The 12,401-nt window shown below is 46.3% G+C and overlaps 1 protein-coding gene across 1 annotated transcript in view; it reads right to left on the reverse strand.

The window, feature by feature from the left end:
• LEMD2 (LEM domain nuclear envelope protein 2) overlaps positions 1-10,210 on the reverse strand; it is a 28,516-nt gene extending 18,306 nt beyond the window's left edge. The window contains exons 1-3 of the mRNA XM_007939343.2: positions 9,475-10,210; positions 6,916-6,956; positions 2,792-2,867 (exon numbers count right to left, since the gene is read on the reverse strand). Coding sequence (XP_007937534.1) covers positions 2,792-2,867; positions 6,916-6,956; positions 9,475-10,210 — 853 coding nt within the window. The remainder of the gene's footprint in view (positions 1-2,791; positions 2,868-6,915; positions 6,957-9,474) is intronic.
• Positions 10,211-12,401: the final 2,191 nt, after the last annotated feature.

The raw sequence follows: 12,401 nt of genomic DNA on the forward strand, positions 1-12,401 counted from the left end.
ATGTATAGGGAGCTCAGGTGGCGTAGTGCCTAAGGCACTTGACTACTAACCAGAAGGCTGGCGGTTCAAACCCACCAGCCACTCCTCAAAAGGAAGGTTGGGCAATCTGCTTCCCTGGTGATACCGCCTCGGCAACCCAAGGAGGGGTCGCTAGGAGTTGGGTCCAACTCAACGGCACGCAACAACAACAATAAGCTAATAATTGATTCATGTATTTTGTGTTAGATTCTTTGAACTTTATTTGCATTGATATGCTTAGAATATAATATATCAGTTCTTCTTCTTCTTAGCTTATGATTGTTATTAGCTATAAAAACAAAACTCACTGCCATTGAGTCAATTCTGACTCACAGCAACCTCTCCTGGGTTTCTGAGGCAGTAAATCTTTACAGAAGTAGATTGCACAGTCTTCCTTCCACAGAGTGGCTGGTGGGTTTGAACCACCAACCTTCTGGTTAGCAGTCAAATGCCGTAGACACTGCGCTACCAGAGCTCCGTTATTAGCTATAAATCCCACAATTTAGCTGATGTGAAATGTAGTTACTGTGCCTTCTCTGAAAGTGGTTTATTATTTTTATTATTTTATGTTGAAAAAACTGATATAAATGTCCTATATGATGGGTTTGCATTGTTCACTACATGTAGATCCTTTTAGTTGGACGTTTTTGATTGACACTGTTTAGATACTGCAAGCCATTCATTAAATATGCTATTTTCTTTATAGTATAATAAACCGTCAATATTTTGTCAAATAAAATTGTTCTATGTGTTACAAAAATGTCCACATAGATATTGAGTAGTCCTGAAAGGATATACAAAGTTTATTCTGGGAAAAGGACCAGGGTCTGAGCTGCAATGGAAGCTGAATTTCTATGATATTATTGTACAGTCCAAAGGTTTCACTACATGTATACATTACTGGTTCAATTTAAATACAGGGTCATGATGAGTCAGAATCGACTCAAAGGGTTTGGTTTTTATGCTAGTTACTATGGAAAAAAGAAAAAGAAAGTAAATAACAAAAGACATTGTGCCATCCAGATCACTCCCAGCACTTCTGGCCTATTGGTTCTTATCCACTCACATCTGCATGGCCTACTATGGCCAGGGAGGTAGAAGGCCCCTTTCTTCTACTAGACCACAAACAATCTGGGGGAAGGATCTTCAGCTGAGCCATCTTATATCCTCCAAGGGCCAGCACAGTACCCTGCCCACAGCTGGCCACAGAAGGCACGTACTTCCCCTTGGCCTGTCTCAGCAAGGCCTACTGCCTCAGGGCTGCCCCTGCCAGACTGCTCCATGACATAAACCAGGACAACATATGGAGAGTAGGAAGAGGAGAAATGCCCACTGGGACTCACAGTTTAAAGCAGAGCTTCTCACACTTCAAAGTGCACAATAATCCCTTGGGTATCCTGTTAAAATGTAGCTTCTGATTCAACAGGTTTAGAGTGAGACCCAGGATTCTGAATTTCCAGTAAGCTCCCAAGTGATGCTGATGCTGCTGGTCCTTGGACCACACATTGAGTAGCAAAGGCTCAGAATACCCTCTCAGACCAGAATTTAAATCTTAAGCAGAGAGATAAATACCCACAGTGGCTGTGACATTGTGAGTAGCACTATACACTTCTCTTCCCCTCCCCAGCACTTGTGGATGCTCCCTGACCATCTATAGTCTCCCAAAGGTCAGGAGGGAAAAGATGGCAGAGATAGTAACCATTTCAGGGTTAGAAAAATAACCCTGAGGACTGAAGGTCTACCTGACTTTGTCATCCTAGAGATAATGTTAAATAGGGGCTGGCCCCAGAAACCTAAGGCCAGACTTATCGCCCCATAGGAAACATACCAAACAGCTGTGTGGCTCTCATCCGAGTACAGCTAACACAAGGACCAAGCCCTGGACATTCACTTATGTTGCCAACAAGTGCCTTTGAGAGCCTCCTAGGTACAGGTGTAGGGGAGGCACAATGATGCAGTGTCCAAATGAAATCATAGGGGCCCCTTCTGGAAGGCTGTGTTTTCAAGGTATATTTAATGGAAGGGGTCTGAAAAGGCCCTCCCCTAGAGCACAGAACTTGTCTTGATTTTATAAAGACAAATGGACCCAAGATCATTGGTTCCACTTGTTGGATGGAGAGAATGTGGCCCTGAAGGGATCAGGGACTTGTCTGAGGTCCCACTGCCAGGGAAGTCTAGGGCAATGTGGCCCTGCAGGCAACACCAATGCAGCCCTCCCATGTGGACATTGGAATGGCAGTGCCCACTGCTCTGTACTTAGACCAGTGGCCCTGCCCTTTTGTGACACCAGAGCCTTGGCAGGCTAGACAGGCCTGAGTGTGCCCTGCACACCATGCAGGCTGCCTGCCACCTGCCCAGGTCTCTCCACCTGACTTGGCTTGACTGCCTGGTTCAAGCAGACACTCCAGATCTGAGGACACAGACTCTGAGAAAGCCTGACTCCTTCCAGTGGCAATATGGGAATCCCAAATCATGAGGTGGTGGGCATCTCAGAGAAGGGAGAACCTCTGCTGAAAGGCCTGTGTGCATACCAATCCTCTGGGGCTCTTAATGAGGATGCAAGAACCAAAGGTGTTCAGCCAAATGCAAGGATTAAAAAACATGTATCTGAGGGGGAAAGCAGGGAAGGTACAATTCTGTTTCTGAGAATGTCTCTGGGGAGATAACCACAGAGCATCTCAGCTGCCTGCCAGCCAGCCACGGCCTGGCGGAGGTGGGACAGCAGCCCTCAGCCCACTTCCAAGGAGTCTTGGGCCTCAGACAATCTACTTACCAGCTTGGATGGCCAGGAAGTTGTATAGCTCGTGCAGCTGCTCCAGCAAGGCTGCTTTCTGCTTGGCCTGACAGAACTGAAAAGGCACAGGACAACTGGTCAGCAAGGGTGCAGTGGGTCTGTCTGCTTTGTGAGTCAATTTTACATCCCCAGCTATATTGTCAAGTACTAGAAGCAAGGAGCACCTCATACTTCTGAAAAATAGATACAAATTCTGCAAAATGCTGTGCCCTGGGAGAAGGTCGATAAGTACTAGGTGAATGGACTGAATGGAGGCAGAGCTGAAAGCAGACGCAGTAAGTAAGGAAACTAAGGATCTGTCAGCCCCAAGTCTCCCTGGCTCCCCTTGGAATAAAAGCCATCAAATGGGGCTGTGGAGCAGAGGCCATGTGGTTGTGTAGAAACCCAGCTTCCAGGAAGGCAGGAGCAAATGCCATTGGAGCTTGGAGGGGACAGGGCAGAACGTTATGACTGAGGTGTTACTTCCTTCTCAGGCTGGCCATTCTTGTCCATTTTTGGAGAATCAAGTATCTACAATCCACCTGTGGATTATCCACATTGTGGATCATTTGCTGCAAATGTTTAACCTTAGACAATTTCCCTAGAGATGAAAATTTCTAGAAATCTTGAAACTCTAAGGGGAAAAAGATTCATCTGTATGAAAATATAGGAATCTGTGCACACCTATTCCTCTAGCACCTGTAACAGAGTTTACATCACTTTGCAGGTTTTAGCACATTAAAAGAAAGGTTGCTCTCAGAGGAAGGACAGTCAGGAACAGAAAAAGGATATGGAATGTATGGCTAATTGCCTCTATCAACAAGTTCCTCCTTTGCTACGAGCCTAGAAGAACTGGATGGTGCCTGGGTACCATTTCTCAACATTTTGATCGAAGATTCTATAGAAGAATCCTGATCAACAGAGGCAAAATGCAGAACAGATTTTCAAATTCTCATGGATTGCGGACTTTCTGGAGCCACGGAAGGTGGATGAACCCCAAGAACTCTTGCCCTGAGGTGATCTTTAAACCTTAAACCAAAAATACCCCTAAAGTTTTCTTAAAATCAAACAACAGTTTGGCTTAACTAGTAAAAAATGTCTGCCTTGAGCATTATGCTTTTTAAAGAACTATCTGTGTATCTGACTGCTAACCAGAAGGCTGGCAGTTCAAACACACCAGCCATTCCTTCGAAGGAAGATTGGGCAATCCACTTCTGTAGTGATACCGCCTCAGAAACTCAAGGAGGGGTTGCTACGCGTCAGATCCGACTCGACGGCAGTGAGTTTGGTTTTGGTATCTGTGAACAAATTAACAACAGCAACTCAAAAAATTAGATAGGAACCTTAGGGGGCAATGAGTTTATGTTAATTGGGGTGGGACAACTCAGAAAAGGAGGGTGAGATTGGCTGTACAACTCAAAGAATGTAATCAAAATCACTGAATGGTAGAGGTAGGAACTGCTGAATCGGTCTTTAATTTGCTGTGTAAATTCTGAACAACAACAACGACAAAGTAAATAAAATTTTTTTAAAAAAAGAAAAGTTGCTCTTTGTTGAAAAGTGGACAATGCCCTAGGTGCTGTACTGAGCAGTTTCTGTACCAAGCAGTTTATACATGAGCTCGTGTGGAATCCTCACAATCCTTACTGTAATCCAACTTCTCAGATGAACACCCCAAGGATTAGAGACCTTAGGCAAGTCACCTAGTGGTCAGCCAGATTCATAGGTCTAACCACTGACTGCAAGCCCACCTCACACATGGCTGGGACTCTCCTGGAGTCACTGGGAGAAGACCTCGACCAGAAGTTGAGGGCCTAGGTGCTGGGCTGGCTCTGCACTCAGAGAAGGAAGCAGGCCCCTTTCTTTTTGGGCCTCACTTGTCATATGTAAAGGGAGGGACTGGGCTTCCAACAGTCTCAGAGGCCAAGATTTGTCCCCCTGTGTTGCCAAAAGACCAAGGGCCTTTACAAGTTACACTGTGATGTAACCAAGATTTACATACATAAATATAAAATAAACATTCAGAAACAATTCCCACGACTAATAGTAGAGTTAAATACTCCAACTACTTTTTAGAAAAGGTTTAATAATATAGGAAATGTTGATAATAAATGTTAAACGTGACTGAAAATACACCAAGATCTCAATTCTACAAACATCCATATGTAGAGGGGTAAGGAAGAAAGAAGGAAATGCCCTCAAAACGCTAAGGGTCATTATCTCTAGGTGGTAGAATTGTGGGTGATTTTTCTTTCTTTTGTCCCATTTTCACATTTTCTACAATAAACATGTATCGCTGTCACAGCCAGAAAAAAAGCAGTAACAAGTAACAGGCTGCACACTCATTGACATTTAGGCAAAGCAGGGCTGATACCATCTACAGGAAATAGGACAGAAGGTCCCACACAAGTGAGCTGGCCCTATGGAGACAACACACCTACCCCCGGCCTGTCCCCATGTCTCTGGCAAAACAAAGGCAGAAACGAAAATGCCAAGTGCCACAGTCTTCAGCAGTTAACCTGGGAAAGAACACACATCTGACATCTGGAACCTCAACGCCCGTCTGGGTGCTGGGTGCGTCTGGAGCCACAGAAAGAATAAGAAACACTTCCAGACCTGCCCACCCATGTTCACCTTCCACAAAGGCCGAGGGGGCCCCATGGAATTGCAGCTCAATGAAGCTGCAGTAATGTAGCCCAAATCCTGCCTTTTGATGCTGTGACACGGATTTGAACAGTTAACTCAGCTGTGAAGCTCCTCCGTTATCAGGCTTCTGAAGGCTGTCTGTTAAGCCTGGACCCCTGAGCACATCTTTAGCAAGTACCTGGGTTCATTCCAGTGGGCCATGACATCGGACATCCATTTCAGAGGAAGGCCGAAGGGAAATCTGTCATTCGGTGTGGGTCTGATATATTGAGAGACATGAAGGGCCAGAAAATAAGAACCAGAGACCCTTTTTCTAATTAAAAGGCAAGCAAAACTAACACTACCAGGGAAGTCTTACAGAAAAAATGATTTGTTCTCATTGTTTTTGTTTTCAGCTGTCATAATTCTAGCTTCTCCTCTGGCTGCCTGTGTTTCTGGGCCACTTCCTCTAACCATCAACTGGGGTTTTTAATGATGAAAGGCAGATTAAACTTTGTATGAATCTGATTTTATAAAACATTTGGGAAGCAAGGTATCTGGAAGATGAATGCAATAAATAAATGAGATAAAACCTCCCCAAACATGTCACATCAGAAGCCACGGGGAAATAAAGTTGGCTGGCTGCACCAAGATACCCCTGCATTCACTTGGGGATGCAGAGGGTTCACAATGACCACACGCCTTTCTTTCCCAGCCTCCAGGCTGCCAATGATGTGAACTGAGGGCTTGGGGAGGCCTGGCATTGTACACTTAATTGGACTACTAAGTCATGCCCTCTGGCAGCACAAAACTCCTCCTGGTAAAATTTATGACCTGAAAATTTACTGCCTCGTATCTTTCCCAGACGATCACCGTGTACCCAGCATCCCATCTCCCTGCTAATGTTGCTTTCATGACTCATAAATGGATGGGGCTGCTAGCCTTCCCCAAGTATTATTTGTTGGGACTACTAGTGCTTCATAAAACAAACCTAAACATAGGCAAAGAGGGCTAATTCCACTTAAGATGTGTTTAAAACACCCCCTGTCCCCATGATGTCTCAAATCAGAATAGCATGTTCAGAGTCAAAGATGTACTACCAGGCTCCGAAGAGGAGAACATGGACGCGAGAACCTGGCAGTGATGCTTAAAAACTGCCAGCCCTTTCTCCTGAAGCCCGGGAGTTTCAGAAGTCCTTCAACAACAACCCACCACATCCTCCTAGGTCGACTTAGGCAGAAGATCAAAGTCTTGAAGCTCCGCCTGATGGGGAAGCTTCTCTAACAAGCCAAGGGGTGGCTCTTGGGAGTTCAAGCACTCCTTCACTGCCACAATTGAAGCTGACACAAACATCACAGAACACGATGTGATTCTGGTGCGTTACAGAAAGTACTCCCTGAAAATGAACCTATTACAATCTTTTTCTGGGGAAGTTTCTGTCTTGTTGGAGGCTAACATCCTCAGGAGAAATAAGAAAAGCCAAAGAAAGTCAAACTCACCTCATCTGTTTTGCTCTCACAGTCCACTGGCAATAACTTCACTGAGACCAAGAAAAGAAACAGAGGAAATTAAAAAAGTGGGTTGAGGAAAGGAATTAAAAAAAAGAGATTGTTCTCAAAATTCAGGGGAAGTCAAACATCACTGACACAAGGGTAGGGACTAGAAAGATGGCATCTCAATTATGTACTTTAAAAATGCAGGCAGCATAGGGTCTTAAGAGCTTTCAAGTGGCCATCCAAGGCACAAAAATTGTTTCTGTTCACCTGGAACAGAGGAAGGAGGGTCAGAAATAGGAGAAAGATATGGAATGTGTGGCTAATTGCCTCAATGAACAATTCCTCCTTTGCCCTGAGACCAGAAGAATTGGATGGTGCTCACCTACCATTGCCGAAAATTTTGATCAAAGGATCAAAGAAGGATCCTGATGAGAAGGCGAAAATGCAGAACAGAATTTCATATTCTTATGGACTCTCTACTTTCTGAAGGCATGGAGGGTGGATGAACCCCTCAAACTATTGCCCTGAGATAATCTTTAAACCTTAAACCAAAAATATCCCCTGAAGTCATCTTAAAAAGCAAACAATAGTTTAACTTAACTAGTAAAAAACATCTGCCTCGAGCATTATGTTCTTTTAAGATCTATATGGGATTAAACTGACAACAGAATTTGAAAGTTTAGACAGGAACCTAAGCAGGTAGGAAGTTTATGTTAATAGGGAACAATTCAGAAAAGGAGGGTGAGTGGGGTTGCATGACTCAAAGAATGTAATCAATGTCACTAAATGGTACATGTGGAAACTGCTGAACAGGTGCATGTTTTGCTGTGTATATTCTCAACAGTAACACATATGATTTATAATATTTGTATTGCATATGTAACTGTATTTGTATGTGCATAGCATATGTAAGGGTTTTCTAATTCTGAAGTAGGAATTTAGTATCTGGGTTCCTAATCCCAGTTGTAAATTACTAGTCATGGGATCTGGTAGCTTAATGCCTAAGGCACTTGACTGCTAACCAGAAGGCTGGCGGTTCAAACCCACCAGCCACTCCTCGGAAGGTTGGGCAATCTACTTCTGTAGTGATACCACCTCAGAAACCCAAGGAGGGGTTGCTATGAATCGGATCTGACTTGACGGCACATAACAACAACAAGTCTTGGGATCTTGGGCAACTCACTCAACTACTCAGAACTTCTGTTTCTTCATCTGTAAAATGGAGCCAGTAAAACATTCCTTGCTTAACTCAAGGAGTGAGCCTCAAACAAGACAATATACATGACAGTTCTGTAAAATGCAAAAAAAATATATTAAACAGAATAACATAATCACGGAAGGGAACTCCAGGAGAACCCCAGTAAATGTCCAAGAGCTTAAAGCATCTCAACAGTGAGTACAACCGTGATACTGTTTGCTATCACCAGTGTAGTTATAGTACCAATACAGTACTCTTGGGTCTGCTTAATTTCTCTAGCAGCTTGATCAACTAGTCACATGGTTGATAAACTCCTGAGTGCAGAATTGTTTGGGTGTCTACAAAAGCCTGTGATCCTGGTCTTCACAGACTTGTTCGTACACCCAAATATCCTTCTGCTGCAACAGTTGAAACAGAATTTAACCTTTTCCTGTATTTTGGCTGTTTAGGCTGGAAAGATGTGGCTTTGGTTCAAGACTGGGAACAGTTAAGTGTTAATCACTGCAGTGATCATCATGCTTTACAAATATGAAAAACTGGTGACCTACAACATCACTTTAAATGTAAACTTTTAAGGGAACACTCTCTAAATTGTCTTCTGCTAGACTAGAGGCCAGAATTAACTGAGAGGTAAATTTCTCTTTTAGAAACAGACAAATCTTTATCCAGACAAGAGACACACTGTATCTTGTATACTTCTCATCAGCATGTCTAATCTTTTAAGCAAACGTGGACATAAGCACGGCTGGGGATATCCTTGAGTCACAGGACCCTTTTAACAAACGCTGTAAGAGGGCTGCAAGGCAATGATAACAGCTCCCACTTATATTAAACTCTTTAAAAGGTTATTCCACACCTGTCTCCTACCCACAGCTAGTATGAGAGGTCCTGGTGGGTCAAAGAAGTTGAGTGAGTGGCCTTTTTGGTACTGCTAAGCTGGACCCCAACCAGATCCCATCAGTGGTCAGTGAAACCTGAGATGCCTTCAAGTGGGCACGAATACATCAGTGAGCAAGAGATCAAAAAGGAAGAAAGATCTAAAAAGGGATGGGGGTGGATCTGTCAGAGGGGGTGTGGCCTTCTCTCCAAGAGGGAAAACCAGCGGTTAGGGTAAGAGTGACTACAAATGAAGAATGCTGCCAGTACGTAGTTGAAAAAGGAGATGATCAGAAGGAAGGTTTAGGGCAGAAATCGAGAGTAGGGGGAAATTACTGCAGATGCAGGGTCCTCTCCTCCCACAGCTGGAGGAAGGAAGTGGAGGGATGGCCAGAGGCAGCTGGCAGGGCCGAGGAGGAGGTGGCCTGGCGCTGGGAGAAACGGGTGGTCGTCCCCAAGGCCCTCCCCTGCGCCGGCCCGGGACGTACTGTTGTCCTCCGCCTCCTGCGGCGCCGAGGGCTTGCCCATCTTCACCCAGAGGATACCCAGGAAGACGAGCAGCAGCCCCAGGCTGGCCCAGAGCAGGAGCCGGGACAGGCAGCGCTCCAGTCGTCGCCCCACCTCGGGCCGGGCCCGTGCCGCGCCCGCAGGAACCGCTCCTGTTGCCCGCAGGCCCGGGCGCGGGTCGGGGCCGTAGAGGGCAGAGGGCAACCGCGCCGGGGCCGGGGAAGCGGCCCACCAGCGGCGGACCCCAAGCCCTACGCCCGGCGCGGCCCTGTTGGGCATCCGGGCATCCTCGTCCTCCTCGGAGCTGCCACGGGCTGAGGCGCGGCGCCTGAGCTGCGCGGGGCGAGCGGAGTAGGCGAGACCGCGGCTTCCGGACCAGGAAACCTTGGAGACCCCGAGATCGCTATAGGCCCCAGAAGTCGCGTAGGCCGAGCCCGAGGCCGGAGAGGAAAGCCAGGGCTCCACCCGCGAAGGGGACGCAGCGGGCCGGGCGCGCAGCGGCGCCTCCTCGCGCAGCCAGGCCTCCTCCCGCAGCCGCTCGTCGCCCCGCGGCCCGGCTTCCTCCCGCAGCCGCTCCTGGTCGCGCTGCCGGGCCTCGCCCCGCAGGCGGCGCAGCTTATTGCGGTATACGTCCCGGGTAGTGTCGGTGATGGGTCCTGGCTGGAAGCCCAGGGCCTGCAGCTCCCGCCGCAGCTCCAGGTCCGACAGGCCGGCCATGGCCAGGACACCGCCCCCCGCCCGCCCCAGGCACGCACTGCACCCGGAACTGCTCCCGCCGGCCGCCGCGGCGGAGCGGGCGGGGCCCTGCGCCATGATGGGAAGGTCTTTTCAGAAGCCATGTTGGGAAGGTCGTAGCTTGTCTGTCAGGTCAGCCATAATGAGGAGGTCCGTGTTGGGCTTCAGCATCCGCCATGTTGTGGAGGTCGGAGAGGTTTTTTTATATATATATATATATATATATAAAATATTGGGAGCTCTGGTAGCATAGTGGCTAAAGGCACTTGACTGCTAACCAGAAGGCTGGTGGTTCAAATCCACCAGCAACTCCTCGGAAGGAAGATGGGGCAATCTACTTCCGTAGTGATACTGCCTCGGAAACCCAAGGAGGGGTCGCTATGAGTCGAGTCCGACTCGACGGCACATAACAACAACATATATATATTTTTATAAATATATTTATTTTTATTTTATTTTATAAATATATATATTTTTTATATATATATATATATATATATATACACATCCACACACACATATATACACACACATATACACACACATATGTTGTTGTTGTTATGTGCCATGGAGTCAGCCCCGACTCAAGCGACCCCTACTTGGGTTTCGGAGGCAGTTATCATTACGGAAGTAGATTGCCCAGTCTTCCTTCCGAGGAGTGGCTGGTGGGTTTGAACTGCCAGCCTTCTGCTTAGCAGTCAAGTGTCTTAGGCACTATGCTACCAGAGCTTCTACACACACACACACACACACATATGTGTATAAATGAACTTTTTTTCTTTTTCAATTCTTGTTTTACTGTTTGCGGTGTCTGGAACACTGCATGGTGTTTATCACTGATTTCCCTGGCCTCTAGAATGATCCCTGGCACGTGGTAGGCACTCAATAAAGTTGTGTTGATTTAATGGATAAATTAATGGTGAAAGACAAGCCACTGCTAAGCGTGGGGAGATGGGATCCTTCACCTCTCTCTGTGCTTGGGGACTGATGTGTGATCCCTTCTGCTCCCAGGAAAAGGCCTTGTTTAGTTCTTGGAGTAGACCTCAGACATGCTGAGAGGCCCTATCCCATCTTCCGGCTGTAGCTGCTTGGCCTGTGTGTTCTCACTCACCTGACATTAAGCATCAAATGAGTGTAAGCTCTGCCCAGGGACAGACACTGTCCCTCAACAGGCCCCAGACGGGAGGGAGATTCCTCATCCATACAGCCACACTGGAGGTAGAAGAGGCAACTGCCTCAGCCTTTGGGCTTAGTGGGCTGTTAAGCCTTCTCAGAGGAAGCTGTGTGTGGCTGGATAATGGGATTTTCATCGGAAAAGATAGATAGGGGAAGACCCCAGAAACACAGTCTTGTTGGCATCACTTGTGGTTTAGGATGTGGGTTTTGAAGCCAGACTGTTTGATTTTGAATCCCATCTCCACCTTTGTTAGATATATGTGCAGTCACATCCAATGAACATTTCTAGTCTGTTTCCAGTAAACTGCAAAGGGTTGTTGGGAGGATTAGATGAGGTGAATTGCTTAGATCAGTGCCTGGAACATGCTCATAAGTTTTTATATTTAGCCTATGTCTTTGCAGCGGTAAGGCTATGTGTAGCCTTCCACAGGGTACCCCATTTCCTTACATGAAGACTCTTGGCCAGGAAACCCCTAAGGGAAGCATGAGGAATGACAACAAATGGAAATAAGACTACAGAACACTTACTCCTCACTTACTGACCATCTTATTAATGCAAAATTTTGTATATATGGTAATAGTAAAAATCTGCTATCTGACTATTTTTTGCAGCAACAACATACGTCTGGCAGTAATGAACACCAAGGTGTTAGTTAAGGTTATGTTCAGCTTGGCTTAGGCCATGATTCTCAGTGGTTTGGCAGTTACATATTGATGTAATCATCCTCCATTTTGTGATCTGAAGTAGTCATCCTCCATTTTTGCATAACACTGATTTTCACATGACCTGTTCTTGGAACCTAAGCATGTTGATTAGTGAGGAGTGGGTGTGTATAGTTCCTAGACTTCATTCCACCTCCCTCCTCCCCTTAGTATTCATTCCGCATCCCTCATCAGCTCTCTTTCTCAAACATTTATTGTAGGTTCCAGTCCATTTCTATCCTTCTCATTCACTTCTCTCTTCTTCCTGGGATCTCCCTGTAACTCTACCCCACAA

This window comes from Orycteropus afer, unplaced genomic scaffold (genome assembly GCF_000298275.1).
Source record: "Orycteropus afer afer isolate SDZICR_OR568_19922 unplaced genomic scaffold, OryAfe1.0 scaffold00059, whole genome shotgun sequence".
NCBI lineage: Eukaryota > Metazoa > Chordata > Mammalia > Tubulidentata > Orycteropodidae > Orycteropus > Orycteropus afer.